This window comes from Vicugna pacos, chromosome 3, assembly GCF_048564905.1.
Source record: "Vicugna pacos chromosome 3, VicPac4, whole genome shotgun sequence".
In the NCBI taxonomy this organism is placed as follows: Eukaryota; Metazoa; Chordata; class Mammalia; order Artiodactyla; family Camelidae; genus Vicugna; species Vicugna pacos.
This window is the reverse complement of record NC_132989.1, coordinates 40,802,551-40,820,942: the sequence shown is the minus strand read 5'-3', so window position 1 is coordinate 40,820,942 and position 18,392 is coordinate 40,802,551. Positions and strand designations below refer to the sequence as shown.

General features: G+C 33.8%; 1 protein-coding gene across 3 annotated transcripts in view; it reads left to right on the top strand.

Annotated features, from left to right (window-relative positions):
* Nucleotides 1-18,392, top strand: part of COMMD10 (COMM domain containing 10) — a 154,946-nt gene that overhangs the window by 123,220 nt on the left and 13,334 nt on the right. Inside the window, exon 7 of one of the 3 annotated variants that reach the window (XM_072958043.1) lies at nucleotides 11,561-11,655. The exons of the other annotated variants lie outside the window; for them this stretch is intronic. Coding sequence (XP_072814144.1) covers nucleotides 11,561-11,581 — 21 coding nt within the window. The 3' untranslated portion in view covers nucleotides 11,582-11,655. Of the gene's footprint in view, nucleotides 1-11,560; nucleotides 11,656-18,392 lie in introns of those variants that run through there. 3 annotated transcript variants of the gene reach the window in all.

Here is an 18,392-nt window from a genome sequence, read left to right as displayed (position 1 = left end):
ACCGTAAGGCATTTTTCGAGGAAAAGAAATTTTTAATTTTAGTGTGATCTTTTTTATCTGATCTATTTCTCAGTCTTTTCCTTCCTGGTTCCTACCTTCTGTGCCCTATTTCAGAAATAATTACATTCTAATGTTGTGAAATATTCTCCAGGGTTATTGTTGGAAATTTTTCTTATTTTATTCCAGCCTTCTTTGATTGTATACCCTATAAATAAAAATTTAGGAGTATGCACCCTCCGTATGTATATAATTTATGTATGTGTATATATATATATATATATATATATATATATATATCATGTGTACAGCATACTCAGTATACTCATTTTTACATGAAATAAAAAAGATTAATTAGATAAGTATGTAAGTAGGTAAGTGTCCTTTCTCCATGCCCCGGTATTGTAATACATGTAATATTAGGCATTTCCTGATTTATGTACACTATATTGTATGTCAGCCTTTTTAGAATCAAATAATGTTGTCAAGTAAACTGTTTAAACTGTCAAGTAGGAAACATAACTAATTGATATTCCAGCCAGAAATCTTTTATTTGGGAGTTTTCACTTGATATCAGTTGGAGAAAATACATTTTCTATAAGGCAGAAGATATTCCCCCAGTTTTCACATATTGTAATTTAGGAAATACCATAGTCTTACGATGTAGTTAGGCATATGACAGGTGCTCTGCAAATACTTGATTTTTCCCCAAAGGCAAATTTAATCATTTTATTTCCCTAGTTTAAATTCTCAGATTCACCAAATAACTCCTCACATAATGTATTTGTTTAAAGATTTTCTCATTTTTATAAGATTCACTCCGTCAGAAGGCTTGAACTAACCATGAAAAGTTAAAGAAAACAAATTGTACATTTTTCTTTTTTATTTAATAGCCGAACAAAGACTTTTTTAAAAAGAATTGTTCTAATGCAGATCAAAACTACAGTGAGGTATCGCTTTGCACTGGTCAGAATGGCCATGATTAAAAAGTCTACGAATAATAAATGCTGGAGAGAGTGTGGAGAAAAGGGAACCCTCCCTATACTGTTGATGGGAATGGAAATTGGTGCATCTACTATGGAGAACAGTATGGAGGTTCCTTAAAAAACTAAAAATAGAGTTACCAATATGATTCAGCAATCCCACTCCTGGACATATATTCGAAAAAAATGAAAGCTCTGATTTGAGAAGATGCATGCACCCCAATATTCATAACAGGACTGCTTATAGTACAAAACATGGAAGGAGCCTAAATGCCTGTTGACAGGTGAATGGATACAGAAGATATGGTATATATAAAAAATGGAATATTACTCAGCCACAAAAAAGAATGAAATAATGCCATTTGCAACAACATGGATAGACCTAGAAATTATCATACAAAGTGAAGTAAGTCAGACAGAAGATAAATATCATATGATATCACTTATATGTGGAATCTAAAAAAACAATACAAATGAACTTATTTACAAAACAGAAATAGACTCAGAGACATAGAAAACCAACTTAAGGTTACCAAAGGGGAAGGTGGGGGCAGGGATAAATTAGGAGTTTGGGATTAGCAGATACAAACTACTATATATGAAACAGATAAGCAACAAGGACCTACTGTATAGCATAGGGAACTATATTCAATATCTTGTAATAACCTATAATGGAAAAGAATCTGAAAAAGAATATGTATATATGTGTGTGTGTGTGTATAGCTGAATCACTGTGCTGTACACCTGAAACTAAATAACTTTGTAAATCAACTATACTTTGATTAAAAAAAAAATTTTCTATTTTCCAATTTGTAAATTTGTGATTTATGATGATGTTAGTCACTCAGCCCAATAAATGTTCTCCAACTCTTTCTTTACCTCTCAGAAAACTTATTATATGTGGAATGAGCAATCTACAAACTAGACCATTTACAAATGGTGTTTTGGAATAGTATCACACATTATATGTTTTCTGCAAGAACTGACATATTTTGAAAGAAACCTCTCAGCTCGAAACAAACTCAGATTTGTCTTGTTTACTTGACCTTCTAATCTGTTCATATCATGGACACCTTAATTTGGGATCTTTATTTTTTAAAAAGGGTCCGGGATTATTTATGGCTCTTAAATTATCCTTTTAATGTTAGAGTATTCCTCTGCATCAAAAATAAAATTTTATGAACTTTTTCTTTAATCTGTATTTGAGGGTAAGGTCAAAAGAAAAACAATCTGAAGACTATTTTAGTATTAATTAAGTTTCAGAACAATCAAGAATGAGATAGGTTTCCTGGAATTATTTAAGTATCCAGTTTCCCAATAACCTCCACCATGTAGTGATTAAGTTTTAAAAGTGATTACCTAGTTATCAGAAAAATTGAATTCTGTTGAGATATAATTTTAATGCATTTGAGCTAGAGTAAAAAGTTTTAGGTTTGGATATAAAGAGTGAAAAACAAAGACAGAAGTCTGATACAGTTAAAATTGTACTCAAGGCAACTTCTAAAGTATAATGCATTTTATTAATATGCATGCATAGTCTGAAGGTTGGTATTTGTGTATGTTAGCATCATAAAATCAGTAGTTATTATGCTATTCAGTGAGCTTACTAATTACAGAATAGGTAAGAAATTAGAAATTATTAAAATAAAATTTTTCTGTTGGAAAAGCATTATAAGCATTTTCAAAAATGTAAAAGGCAGATTGGAAACATGAATTTCTAACTGAACCACAGTGTATCTATTTCTAGGCCACATGATTTATTTAGCCCAAAAGAGGGATACCGTGAAAGGCCACTGCAAGAGATCCCTTATAATAACTGATGAAGACTTCCTTATCACTGAGAGATTGCTTTTGACCAAAGGATTGTCAGATTTTTTTTTTTCAGATTGTTGAGTTCCAAACCAATACATCTTGTGGTATTAAAATCTACCAGGTGTAAACTGATACATCTTTGAGTTCGCCTGCACTGCTTTTCACCAAAATCTCATGCTCTTGGTCCTATATTGCTTTTTTAAATGCATAAAGGATCAAAACTTGAGTATTTTTCCATATACTCTGTACTTCTGTGTGCTCGCTCAGAATCTTCACTAAACAGTTATCTCTCTGACCTTGACTTCTCCTTAAATAAAATTTTATAGTGCATAAATTGACTTCACTGTAGCTTTGGGGCAACATTGAAAGTTTCAGTTTTGATATAGATGAACTGCAAGGCAACCCTGTGAAGAATAATTAGAAAAAGTTTAATGGGAAATTAGGGAGGTAACCTGGATGATGGACAAAGAATTAAGATTCTTACAACAAAGACTTGAGAAAGGTAAAGGATGACATGAGAAAGTAAACTGGTTTGTGTCAGACTCTATTTGGGCATCGGAATAACATTATGCACTTTTGTTTTTGTTGGTATAATTTTGTTTCATTTGCTTTAATGTATCTGCCCCTGGCCTAAATATTTTCAGAATCTTTTGGAGTAGCTCTGAGCATAGAAAAATTTTAATAGAGGTCCTTGTTAAAGCCACTTCAGAACTGTTGTGGCCTAGCTGTGCAGATAATCTTATTTTTCTTTACTTTCCCATCAAACTTTAAATACAGCACTAAAATAACAACCCGAAGTAGTACAATATCCACTTTTACAATTTATGTTGTGTGAAATGTCAATAATACTGTCTTTAGCAATTTTTTAAATTGTTTTTAGTGAAAGAATATTTATTGGTCTACTTTAATCAGTTCACTTCGAAGCCAGGTTACCAACTATCTTCTTCCTTTAAAGTCGCAATTTTTACCAAATATACTCTTTACTTTGGTGTATTTAGGACTCCTGTGGTTAGGGCTTTTCCAAATATATAAATAATTACCAGTAAGTACTTACTTTGTATTGAAAAATTATTTACTTTTTGTTTTATGATAGCAGTTAAGTAGGTTCTCAAACATCATTCCAGTGATTATTGCATGTTAGCATTGATGCCTTTTATCTGTCAGACATCTGGGTAAATCAGACTGCAAAGTGATTTTCTAGTGCTCATTTTACTATTAAGAGGGGATTTTAATCTAAGCACATTTGTTTAACATAGGATTTTGAAGTTACCATGATATAAATAAAAAAGTTAACTTATTTGTTACGGAAGTCAAGTATTCAAGTATTAGTAAAAAAAAAAAAGATTTGAAATAGGAAATCGATTAGAGAATTTAGAAATCAGAAAAGATAGTTGAGGTCATTTATCCACACCCCCACCATGGCCCTCCTCCTCCAGTACATGAAATTTGAATTCTAAAAGAATAAAAGATAATGCCAGCATGGCTGAGACGTTCTATGGGTTTATATCCAATAAACTGTACTGTCTTGTAATTTTTAAAAATCTTATTCTCTTTCTATAGCTAATTAAAATCTTAAACATAAAGTATATAATATAGTACAGATTTAAGTTGCCTTTATATGACTTGTGCTTCTTGTTATATTTCTGTTCTTTGGGGATTCTTGGCTAGAGACCAGTTCCACATATGACTTTATGAACCAACAATGAGACTGTGGCTATAAAGTAATAAATCAACATAATGATTCAATTAGTTGTGATTCACATAAGTCACTTTACAATCATATTTGTTATTTAGTGGTATGTTTGCCATAAAGTTAGTATCTGCTTCCAGAATTTTTAAGGATTATATTATTGCTGCTTTTTCAAATTTGATTTTATGAATAATGATAATTTATATTCCCCCAAACTTCCACATGCTAATATAGTTGACCCTGTTTACTCAGTGCCTTCTTTGGGGGGGAAAAAGCGAAATTTTTACTTTCAAACATCTAGATCACATTATCTTGCAGCAAATTGATAATTTTTCAATTGCTGAGGTAGTTGGAAAAAGTACATTTTATCTTTTGGTTTGTAAGGAATCCTTTGAACTTGGAACAGAAACTGAGAATCTTTTTGTGATTCGCTAGATGGATTAGGTATTCTTAATTAAGCATTGGGTGTAGTAACCGTAATTTATTACCCTTCAGGTATTAAAATAAATGATTTTCCATCCATAGACAACTTACATTAAATTGAAATGCTGTGAAGTTTTTAAGTTAGATCTCAGAAAGGTTAGCTGTCCTACAAGTTAGCAGATAAGATTTTTGTGTACAGTTAAATGCTCTAGGGGGAAGTAGTCTGGTTAAAAAGTTTAAAAAGTAACCCTACCTCTTATAAGATGGAGGCCTGAGCGTACATGTTGATTTCTTGTCCCCCCTGAGACCTCACTAAGATAGAAGCATAGAAGCACATAAAGGAATAGAAACCTGCAGCAAAGAAAATCAGAGACTCACTGCTATTTTAAAGTTTCAAGAAATTACTGAGAGAAGAAAAGATGGGAGTGAGATGACTGATGCAACAAGCTATGAGGAGGCTAGAGAAGAAGTGAGAGGAAACAGATCAGCCTGCCTGAACCCAAAAGGACGTCTGGACTGAGAATCTGCCAAATATGAAGAAGGGCAGGAAGATTAATTAAAGGTCTGTCCATGAACCTGGAACAGTTGGCTCCCTTCCCCCCACTTCTCCATCCCCAGGCCAGAAACCAGAGCCTAGTCTCCGAGGAAAGGGAATGAACAGTATCGGAAGGAGTAAGGTTTCTGTTGTTCGTCTTGGCACTCTACCAGTAAGTCTACACTATCTGGTCTTTGAGGGGCTGCAGCCTGACAGCTGGCTTCTCACGTGCTCACTACAGCTCTTGCCTAAAGTGAAGCTTGCCTATGTCCAAACATACCAGTGTACACAGAGCTCCTAGTTAATGCTATCATGTAGGCAAGAAGACTGATGAAAGCTGTTTTCATTATTATGTTGGTCCGTTGTTTCTGAAGCCCTCAAATTATTACAAATGCTTAAATTTGTTATGTTCTTATCATTTTGATTGTTCATTAAGTATTTGTTTCCCATTTTACAGATTTTTCACAAATGGGAGCAGATTCTATTTTCAAGAGTAATTCACCTTTGGTAGCCCAGTCTTAGAAATCTACCAGAAACTGCGTTTTTCTCCCAAGATGTTTTCATTTGCTAATATATTAGTGGGATATGATTTAGGAACAATTAGTCTTTATATTTCATAATCTTACTTTGAATTTAGTGATAGCGTAAGCTAGCACTGATATTTAATAATGTGTATATATATATATATGCTAACTTCAAATTCAGATTTATGTAGCCTCTTGGGTTACATTTTTTGCCTGAAAGAGGTATAGAATGCTCTGTTAAAGCATTGAGAAATGTTGATCTCACTAAGTGGAAAAGAACATATTTCTTGTCTTTAAAACATTTAGTAATGTGAATTGAGTTGCAGTGTTCAGAAACATTGCAGTTAAACCCAATCTTAATTTTTCTCATTTCCTTAAATTTTCATGGATATGCATATGGAGCTATTTTTGTATTCATTCTCAGCTAAATAAATTAGTCCAAATATGCATGACTGAAATTACCTTCTATAAAAGTTTCCAAAAGCATTTGAAAAATATCCCAAGGGTGGCAAGTCCATAATATTTTACTTGATTAAAATGCTGCACCTAGCTTCTAGATGGATATATGATCAGAAGAAAGAATCTAAAATGTAATGAAAGTTAACCGTACTGTTGTAAAGTCCAAAATGATCTTGTATCACTGCATGACACTGGCCTTGGAGACTAGTGGAAACTTCAGTGGTAGTTTCCAACTTCTATTCATTTTGGAATTATTAAGAGTATGAAGAATATATTATACCTGTTCCTGAATGTCAGTAAACTTGGGCAAGATTATGCTGAAGCATAATTTCTGTATTGGTTTTAATCTATAATAGACTTTTATGTTTTACACTTTGGGTGCTATAGAAATTACCATGCCCGTGCATCCTTGTGATGTTTGAGATCTGAAGAGTCTTAATTGGTGGTCCTTTGTTTTGTATTTCAAGAAGTCAGAGGATGGGCATTTAACCCCCTCTGTCACACTGTGACATTAGGAACAAGATAAAAACAAGTTTTTTAGATCTTGGAAAGACCCTATTTTATAGATACTGTAAATATATAGCTTGTTGTTGTCTACTGAGCAGAAAGATACTCTTCTTTTTTCTTCTGTTTAGTATTTTTAACTTAGGTATTGACCCATTTCCAGATGCCCTGTACCATAGAAACGTTTATTAATCTTCATCTGAAATTGGTGAAAGGGAAGTGCGCAAGAGGGCATTTTAGTACAATAGTGAAGACAAAATGGGTTTTAATGCTTGGCTTGCTCTTAATGAGTACTTTGTAAATTGAAGGCTCATTTAGACCTTCAAAATTAACGTTCATGAGCATTCTTAGCAGCAGGCCCTCTGCCTGCAATCATGGTGCCAGTTTAGGACTTCGTGTTCTTTTTTGTAAATACCGGTTCTTTTCAAAATTAGCAAATTTCTCAGGAAGAAAAATAAGATGTCAAATTTACTTACTGAACAAAATGAAGACTATTGTGATGGATTCAGGTTAATTCCAAACACAACAGTTGCGAAAGACAATTTGAATATTCTCACATACGGACTTTTTTTACATGGTACAATTCCACGGTAAAGATTCTCTGGTCATCTGAACTTTGAGAGAAGTAATTTTCCAAGAATTAATACTGAAACTTTCTGAGTTACAGTTTCATATACCTGATTTCATTATTTGGTTCCATTCTATATAAGACATTCAAAACCATCTTTATAACCATTTTTTGTGTAATTTGTTGCAGAGAGGGTTCAGCACCTCTAGAAACAATATAATGGTGATGTTTACACACCAGTTAGGATTAATTGATGTCAAGGTATGGATATATCTGAATAAAAGCAAATTAATACTAAATTTAAAGGCACAGAAATTAGATCATTTTGTCCATTATCAGGCATCTCTGTATAAATGCATAAAAGGAATATTTTGAGGATGTCAAAAAGCTTTCCTCTTACTGAATGTTGTCATTCTTTTCTAACCATGTCTAGAGTTTTTTAGTATAAATGTATTTCTTCCTCCCTGACAGTCATTCTAAAATACTTTTGTACTTTAATTTTAGATCATTTCTTTTTAACATCATGCATATCAATAATTATTTAAATTTACTTTTACTAAATTTAATTTAGTAAATTAGTAAGTTTAGTTTTACTGCTTTTATGCATCACAATTTCTTGTATTTTACATCTTCCTCTTTGATTTTGTTTGTTTTACTGGAATTGATCATTTAGTAATTTTTTTAGATTGTACCTGAAGGTGTTGAGCTAGTTTGAGTCTATGCATGACTAAAAATGTGTATTTAATCTCTCACTTCATTGCTAATTGGGCTTGACAGAATTCTACATAAATTTTACCTGAGAATTTTGAAGACTCTGCTTTATTGACTTATGTTATCTGATTTTGCTAAAAAGAATTCTGATATCAGTATGCTTTTCATACCTTTGTAAAGAATCGTTTTCTCCCTCCGTCTGTCTCTCCACCCAACCTCCCCTCCCCCACAAGATTTTGAAATTTGTATCCATGGAGTTCTGGTATTACACTAGGATGTGATTAATATCTGTTTTTAATTGTTAGTGTTCTATAGGTGTCTCAGCCCCTGAATCTATCTCTAGCTAAGGGAAATCTTTTATTTCTCTGATCACTTTTTCACCCAGTTCTCTCTGTTTTATCATTCTATTAGGTAGCTACTGGAGCATCTGAATCTTCCATTTTTTTCTTTATGTTTTCCTCATTCTGCATTAGGTTATGGTGACTGTCTTTCTTTCTTGTCTAGCTCAGTAAGTTGATCTTTAGCTGGGACCTTTAAATTATCAGCCCATTTTTTTAGGCTTTGTTTTATCATTGTTTTATCAGGCATGTTTTTAGTTTTGTAGAACTCTTTTTCACAATAGCCTTTTCTTTTGTTGTTGTTGATGTACTATCTTTTCATATCACTGAGACTGTCAGTTATATTTGAAGTTTTTTGTTTCTTTTATTCTACCTGAATGGTGTGTTCCTTCAGTTTAAATTTAATGAGATTGTTGCTAATTTTTCTTCAAATGAGTGGTGATTCTTGGTCGCTAGTATGTCTAGTTGAAAGCATACATGGAGGAGCTTTTGTGGCTGGAGGGTATTTTACTCCTCAGCCTAGATGAGAATCCAGCCCTCTTGTGGGTAATAAGATTCTTATGACAGAAGCCTTCATCCAGTGACTGCAGGGCAAAAGGACGGAGTACAGCGGGGCAGCGTATTCCCTGTTGCTGGAGTGTGTCCTCCGGGTTTGGGACTCCTTCCCCATAAATTGCCTGCTACCTTGTTCTATTTCTTTCATCCCACTGTTCACTCTGAGACTCTCCATACTTAGAAATCACATTTGAGAAAATATACTTGTGCTTTTGTTATTTATAGACCAATGAGTTTGAGTTTTGTGTCTCTCAGGGCCTTTACGGTAGCTTCTCTGTTGCTTATTTTAGCCTCAGTTTTCTCTGATTCGATTTTTTTTCTCTTAGTCAGTCTCCTCTGATTTTTAGTTTAGAACGTCCTCCAATTTTCTGGTCTGCAGTGATGTTCTTTCTTATTTTCCTGTGCTCTTAATGTTTCTTCTTTTTAAAAATATATTCTGTGTGGAATTTAAAGGGAAGGGAAAGAGGTAAATATGTCCTCATTTACCATTATGATCTATTTTCTCTTAAAACTACGGATTTAAAATTAAGAGAACTTAAAAGATGATGAAACTATTTAATGGAAACTTATCAACATATTTTAAAAGGAGGAGACTATGCTGAATGTTTATAGTGCTTAATGAGTTTGTAAAAGCCATTTATTTAGCATTAACCTTCATGAGTTCATTTTTTCCTCTAAGAAAACAAATCAAAGATACTGACTTTGGAGCAATTTCTTGGGCACTGTTTATTGTTAGTCATCCTATTTAAGAAGAACTTGCTTAAGTGGTATTTTTCTTTCATGGTAACAAATGGATTATTTTGATATATTCAATCCTCAGTTTTAACCTATTTTATTTTCAAAAGGATTATGGTATGTCAGTATACTGATTGGTAAATTTTAACTTAGCAATATTAAAAGAAGTAAACCTAATATACTTTAGTGGGGATTATTAAAAGAACTTCACTGTCTTGTTTTAGGCAAGATTCAGTAAAAAGAAAAAATCGTGTATTATATTAATAGTCATGCAAAGCAATAGCCAGTTTGCACAAGTAAATTAACTACTTGCTAAGATGGACAGGTTGATTTTTTTTATAACCTCCTTTTAATTAATTACATTTTTGAAAAAAGAATACGACTTAAAATTAAATCCCAGGCTTTAATGTCATATTGTTCATAATTGTATTTTGAAACAAAGTTTGCTATTTTAAGTGTTTAGAAGAGAATAAGGAAATATTTTCATTTACATGGTTCTGGTTTATTTATGGTGTAAGTACTATATGTTTTTTCATTAAACAATCCAAAAATAGGAGGACATGAAACATACTCTCTTTGTGAAAGTTAGAAATTATCAACAAATCAGTAAGACTGCTTTTATTTTATTTTTTTAAATTTTTCTTCAGGAGAGTTAGACTGCTATTGTACATGAATTACTTCGTGGAGACTTATGAAATTTGATTTCATTTTTGTTTTTTACTTTTTTCTAGCAAAACCAGTTCCTACTTTAGAGACATCAGTAGCCCACAGAAATTTGTTGCTTTTCTTTTCAAAGTACACCTGCATCCAAAGCTGATTAAAAGCGCACATAAAAAGAAAACTGCCATAATGAAGTGTATTTCTCAGTACTACCTGATTTTCCAATATGACTAGTTTTGATTAAAAAGAAGTTGATTATAATATTCAAGACTGTTTATTGAGCAGAAAAACTGGATGCAATCAGAAATCAGAGGTGTACCCATGGAGACACTAAATCTGAAAGTCTTGATGTGACAATTGCTGTTTCCTTTTGCGGTTTTATTGGTCTCGCTACAGTAATACTAAGTAGTTCCTCTCCACGTATCGGAGGATTTTCTTGTTGGGGAGGGAGGCTGGTGATGCTTTCATTTTACATTTATTTTTTTAATGAGGTTAGAGTGATGCTGCAGGTATTCTTATCATATCTTACTTAAACTCTTTTATCGAATTGATCAGTACAGCCTGCAACTGGTTACTTCCAAAAATATGTTACCATGACTAGAAGTTTTCATTTCAGTGCATTTATTTGACACCTTTCTCGTTGTTATTGACCAAAACTCTTGATTCTTGCCTCTTCTTTCTTTGTATCTATTTTCTCATTTTTGTTCTGCAGCCTTCTGCATATGTACGTATCTCTGCCTTCTTCATCTGTATCAACTAGCACTAATATTTTAGTGCCTGACTTTCATCTTCACTTAGCAACTCAAATTGTCCTTGTTTATGGTTGACTAGCAGGCTTGGTGCTCCTGCTCTACATAGTCTCAATCTCTCATCAACCTCTGGTATTACTGGCCGGCCGTACTTAGTGTTTTGACTTTAGAAATATTCTTTTTCCCTTAGTTTTATAATAATTGTAGGTAATATTTATTGAGCACTTAATTTGTGTCATTCACTACTCCAAGCACTTTTCGTGTCATACGATCTTTACTCCAGTCCTGAGATAAGTTATTATTCTTCCCATTCACAGGTAAGGAGAGTGAGAAGCTGAGAGACTGATTACATTGTGTGAAGCTCTACAACTAATAAGTGGTGGAACCAGGATTCAGACGCAGGCAGTCTAACTCTAGAGCTGGTGCTTTTAACTTCTAGATGCTGTGTTGCTTTTCTAATCAGTGTTTCCTCTCATTGTTTTCGGTTGGAGTCCAGGTCTTTATATTTTCATTTGGCGCACACTTACCTGTAATGGTAAACATTCCTGTATCCCCCAGAGCTGTCCGAGTATCAGTTAATGTAGTTTTCAACAGGGTAGGAGTTTAATACATGTTATGGGTCAATTTCTTTTTGTTGCACTTGGAAATTAAATTTAAGGAGAACTGTCATTACAAGGTTCAAAGTTAGACCTAATAGGATATAGAAATGACCTGCATATGTGTTTTTTACTTTATCCACAATTCTTCAGTTCCCTAATAGTTCTGTAACAAGACATTATAATGCCTGGATTTCATCATTAACAATTAAGATACAATTATCTAAAGCTGAAGATTGGATTTAGGGCCAGATTTTTCAATGTTAATTATTTGAAAATGTATAACTCTACTCATTATAAAGTGGATTCTTGTTTAAGTATTGGTTGTCTAGTCCTTGTCTGTGCATTCCCAGGTCTTTTATTCTGAACTGAGCTAAATGTAAAATGGCTATGAATTTTGCTCTTTCCATTTTGTACCAGCAAAATGAAAATAATTTTTTATAATTTGATTACTCATTTCCAAAATAATTTGAGGTACAAGTTAGGCCCATTTGTGCCATTTTTGGCAACATTTCTGTGTCAGATATTATACAGTCTTCCATTTAAAATGGCCCATGTAGTATCAGGGGTCATTGTTTCTTTTTTAAAAGTGAGTATAAAATTAGAAAAAATGCCTTGGAACTCGTTTCTTTAGTCACTATAAAAGGAGCAGTTAATCTAGCGAAGGAAGAAATTGAAAGTTTTCATATCTGGTTGTCATGACTAAAAATTTCTGTGATTTTGTAGGCAGTCTTCACTAATCTAGAAGCAAGTTTTTATCTATACATGCATATTTTAGAAAATTAATAGTTCACTTTTTTTTTCCCTTGAGGACTTTTTTCTAAATGTGTAAATACTAAGATATATTTGAATTGCAGCAAATCATACTTTGCGAGAAAATTAAGAGTTAGATAGAGCTGGACTTTATCCAGAGTGTGAAGCTGTACCCTGGTGTGTAAAGTGCCAGTGTCAGAGCCTTTCACTAATAGTGCGGCCCCTAAATCAAGTTAAACCGTGTCAGATCCCAGCCTCCTCGTGCTGTACAGGATCCACCTGGCTCTGCTTCCTCAGGTATCCATTTCCCTTAGATGTATCCTAGTGATTAAAGTGCAGGATGCTGTGCTGGAGGGAGAGAAGAGAGGTTTTATTTTGCATATTTATTCAACAGTAATTCAGGTCCAATTTTGAATATATGTTTGAAGCCATAGTATTGTTTAATATTCTAGTTCATTCCCTTTAGTAGTTAAAAAAAAATTATTGCTTAGTGAAAGTTTTCAGCTAGTCAGACTCACAAAAATCATAAACAGCATTGGCTCTGCTGTTGAGCCCAAGGTTGGTGGAACCTGCAGATACAGAACGTGTTGATGGAGAGGGCTGACTTAGACTTACTGAAAATAATCCATATGTAAGTGGACCCACTCAGTTCAAAGCCTAGTCATTCAAGGGTCAACTGTTACGTGAAGGGCCTTTCAGACAAGAACTTTCAGAATTCTAACCCACGTTTAGGTTAGATCCATAGAATGTTATGTCCTTTCCAAAAGGACTTTTTTTCCAAAAAGTAACTTATCTGGATAACATTTACATAACTGTGTATTTAATTGTTAATCTACTACTTGCTTATTTAAAATGTTACATTTAAGAGAATTTTTGGTTTTGGTTTTCCCTTCTCAGTATTTTCCACATGGCTGTATTTTCCGCTTGATTTGAAAAGCCATAACAAGTTCTGTTCAGTTTAGTAGGCATTAATTAAATGTTTGTTACATTCAAGGCCCTGGGCTAGCTGCCTGTGGAGCATAAAAAATGATGATGATGGGGAAGACAAAGATTGCAGACACCTGCAGTCAGTGATTACTCACTGAATACCAGGCCAGGCAGCTGGCCTAAGTGCTTCTGCACGTAGTGCTTATTTAACCCTCATATCCCTGTCAGGTAGGTGTTGTTATTATCCCCATGTTACAAATGAGGAAACTGAGGCATAGACCATTTCATAATTGCATAATTTGCTCAAGACAGTGACTTGTGAAGATGGGTTTGAAACATAAAGCAGTCTGATACCAGTGGTCACACTCTCAACCATCGTCCTTTACTAAAATGAAGACAGGATCCTACCCTAAACAAGCTTCCCTCCTACTAAAAAAGTGGTATATTCGGTTGGGCGGGTGGGATGCAGTACAAGGTAGAATGTGTGAAGCGCTACACTGCCGTTTCAAGTGTGGAAGATACTGGAGCTCAGAAGGACAGGTGCATTTGTTTTGGGAGATGGGAGAAGGCCTCATAGAAGAGGTGTTTTAGCTGAGCCTGGAAGAATGGCAGGATTTTGCCATGTGGAAGTTAGAGGAGTACATTCTCATTGAAGGCAGAAGTGGAAATGATGGCATTGTTTTGAGAAAATACAGAAGTGTTCAAGGGTAGTAATTAGCAAATTTGTATAGCATCCTTACAGAGGCAGCAGGGAGAAGGTAATTCAACTTGCATTGCAGAAAGATGGAAGTGGCAGCCTGGGGAATTTGAACTTCTGCCAGTAATGAAGAATCTTTGATGAGTCTAGACTCTAGAATAAGAAGTTCATGATCAGAGTTGGATGGATTGAAGAGGGAAGAGAAGAGTGGCCCTGAGATTTTTAAAAACTTGAACAGAGAGCATATTTAGGAAATGCATCAAATATTTTAAATGTATTTTACTCTCTAAGTTAATGAAAACTAAGGTGGCCAAAGTTAATTTGAATACATGGAAAAGAATAATCTTTGTGCTTGCCTAGACCCTTGAATATAATGCATAAGTTTTCATTTAAAATTGGAAACTCCACATTATTTTCATGATATTAGTAAATTATAGATTCAAATTATAGATTATTTAAAAACTGAATTATTACATTTTCTTTTTTAACTATAGTAGACTATTTTCGTGGAAAGGGATTATCCAAACTGCAATCTGGTCAAGGTGCTAAGGTATAACATCTCTTATAAAGGTATTATAAAAAATTTTATAGATTTTAATGTTTTACATCTGATCTTAGAAGACATTCTCTGTAGCTGAAGTAATAGGTCTGAATTGATGGAACAGAAATAAATCTGCCTTCTAAAGAACAATTCCTGTTATGCTCTTTAATTTAAATCTCTGTCCATAACCTGACAGTATTTAAAGGACAACATTAAAGAGAGTTGCACTCACAACAGAATTTCGTTTTCAGTCGTGTGAATGGTTACAGGTAAATACCTTATTTCAAAGCACCAAAATAGTATTCTCTGAACACAGTATTTCTAGAGGAAAGATTTCCTACCATGCCTGTCAGGGGAAAGCTGATACACTTGGAGAAATTTTGGGCCGCTCCCCAAACCTGTGATTTCCTAACCCAATTGGTGACCCAAGTTATGCTGAGGTCATTGTGCAGACTCTGATTTCCCCTTATGACTCACATGTTACTTCATAGGTTATGTTGACCTTTGAATTTCAGCCAGTAATACAAATAAAAAGTCTTACTCAGTTAAAGTTAGTTAAATTGAGTTATTCTAAAACATATTTTTGCCTGGTATCTTTTTTTTTTAAAGACATTTTCATGTTACTTTTTATGATTTTTTATGTAATAAAATAATATATTGTTAATTTTAGATTTGCCCCTTATCTTTTTCTAAAAATACCTCTAAGTGCCATATTGATTCTTTTCAGCTATTTTAGCCTCTTCGTAGGCCCCTCCCTCCTAACTATCCCTGAATGTAGCGATGTACTGAGAAATGAGTTTTGACAACTACTCTGGTTCCTTAGATTGTAAGCCATCTTAGTCTGCATACATATAGGTTATTAAAGAAGATAATTGTCTCCTACCCTTTCTGATCTCTGCCCTGCCAGTCTTAGTTCTTTACCTTTTGTTAAAGGAATAAGAGATAGATAGGGGAGAAACACTGAATACTCTATCCCATTTCTGCATATTCAAATCTCATCTTCAAACACTAGGTCTAATTTCACCTCTATTACAGTTTTTTCTTTTTAATAGAGGTGCTGGAGATTGAGCCCAGGACCTCGTGCATGCTAATCTTGTGCTCTACCACTGAGCTATTTCCCTCTCCCCGTTACAAATTTTAAATCAAAGTAAAAGAGGTATTAATTGCCATTTTAATTTTTATTTTCTTTATTGTTTTTTCTAGTTTTTAATCTAAGGTTAACAAATGGGTAGCACTTTTAAAAAATCATCTTTCTAATCTCGATATAGTTAAGAACTATATTTTTATATCTTTAAGTCTTTTGTTTGTTGTTTCTTATTTCCTTCTTTATGTTTTTATCTCTAGCCAGTCTTTATCCTTCTACTAAGGGGAAGGCGATCAGATGAGTAGTGGCAAACTTAACTGTATTCTTTCTTTACTCTTTTTAAAGGCAAAATGTTCATCTGAATTGTATCTGGGTGTTGGGTTACATGAATATTGGCTGTGTAAGTCCCTATAATTTTAATATTTTAAATATTTCATGATTAGAAAGGAAAAGGTAGACTGGGAGATGTTTAGGGAAAGCTTAAAGACATAGAACTTTAACCGTTGATAATGGGGGAGATATTGACTGTTTTTAGTAGAAGAGCAACCTGATGAAAGTGGCACCTTAAAAAACTGAATTTGGCATCTGTATTTAGAATGATCTAGAGGAAGATGAGACTGAAAAAAGGGAATTTAAGCAAACTCAGCATGCTAATTTTTGAGAACTAAGTGCTTGGCCCAGGCAGTATCACAGGGAATGGGGAGGAAGGGGGAAGGGGTACCGCTTTCTTTAATAATCCCGGGAAGCGTTCCCAAGTGAAAGTACAGAACAGTGCCAGCCCTGCTCAGTGCGTTTTGTGTACTTCAGAACCTATCTCACATCTAGTTCTGCTACATAAATATAAGTGCTCTCCATGAACTAGGTTCACATTTCAAACCGAGAGCAAACAGAGAGCATGACCAGTAATATGATTATTACTCCTAAGCCACCTATGTGGAAGATTGTCTTTTAAGAAGGGCATCCGTTAGCTCTGTTACCAATAATACTGTATTGTATTACTAAGTCTGGCCATCTACAAGGAGACTGTGTCTGTTTGGAAGGGTTCTGATTTACAACACCATCCTTGGCTGCTTCTACAAGTTTCTGCAAACTTTTATGTAAGCCAGTATCATAAATATCTAAAAGAGAAACCTTTAAGCCATTATTTCACCCTATTTCCAGTAACATTGCAAACTTTCAGTACTTTTATAAAATAATTGACTTTTCCCAACTCCATGACACAACTGAGTAATTTTTTCACAGCTATTTGGGTAAATCCCATCCACCTCATCAGTTTTATTTTTGTTAACTCAGATCTGACTTGAAAGTAAAAATTACTTATAATTGCTTTGGGGTTACACAAATTTAGCCTGTTCTTAAATTAAGTTGTATTCCAATCACCTATGGAATAATGAATGTCTTAATTCCTTATTCAGTTCATCTATGATTTTGAAGCAGTCTGTGTGACCTGTAATCAAAAAGTGATGTTTGATGCATATTCGCAGCATTCTGTCATTTTTTTCCCATCTGGGTTAGGAAATGCCTTTGAAACCCTTGTTTATTTTCCAGCACTGTAAAAGAATTATGTAAAGCAATTTCAAGTTCAGAATTATTATTGAGGACATTTTAATAGGTTATTTAAAGGTTTGTTTTATTAACTTGGCCTAGGTCACAAAACTCATTAATATTAATGACTAGGCTAGAGAGGCAACGTAGCCACTCTAATCATCAACAGATACAAAACATTAAACCAAATTGTGTAGCTTTATTATGTTATGAGTCATTCAGGCAAAGACCACATATAGCAAGAGTTGTTTTGATGTTTCTGACTCAAACCTTTGGCTTCTTATTTCTCTATGTAGATAAACTAGAGTTTTAAACTGACATACAAATTATTATGGGCTTCATATGAATATATAACTCATTAAAATTAAATACTTGGGACTAATCACTCAAAAAAAGCATGTTTTAAATAAACTTTAGAAAAAAATAAAACGAGGCACAATTTACTTTTTTTAAAATGCCAGTTTTAAAATCACATTTGCATTCTGTTAAAGAAGTTTACGTGGTACAAGACCTTACTGTCATTTGCAAATTTATATAAATATGAGCTGCTAAGTGATCCATTCTGTTTATTCCAAAGAGGTGCTCTAACAGCCTCTGCAACTATCTCCGGCCTTTCCTGTAAACAGCAGTGCAGCAAATGGTAGTGGAGAGGGCCTGAAATTTCAATCTTGAGATGAGTAATTAGGCTGTGTTCAATACAACTGATTTTACTTCCACTTATGTATAAACGACAAGGCCTTTTAAACTGGTAGTAGTGAACATAGTGTGGAATGTGAGTACCTGTTAGGTCGCTTTTGGTAAGTAGAACTAATACTTTGAGACATTTGTGTACAATAGGAGTTGGCAAACTTATTTTTCTACAAAGGGCCAGATAGTAAATATTTTTAAAAGCTTACAGGATATATACAACTCCACTATTATAACATGAAAGCAATCACAGACAATATGTAAACAAATGCCTGTGGCTGAGTTCCAGTAAACCTTTATTTATAAACACTGACAGCAA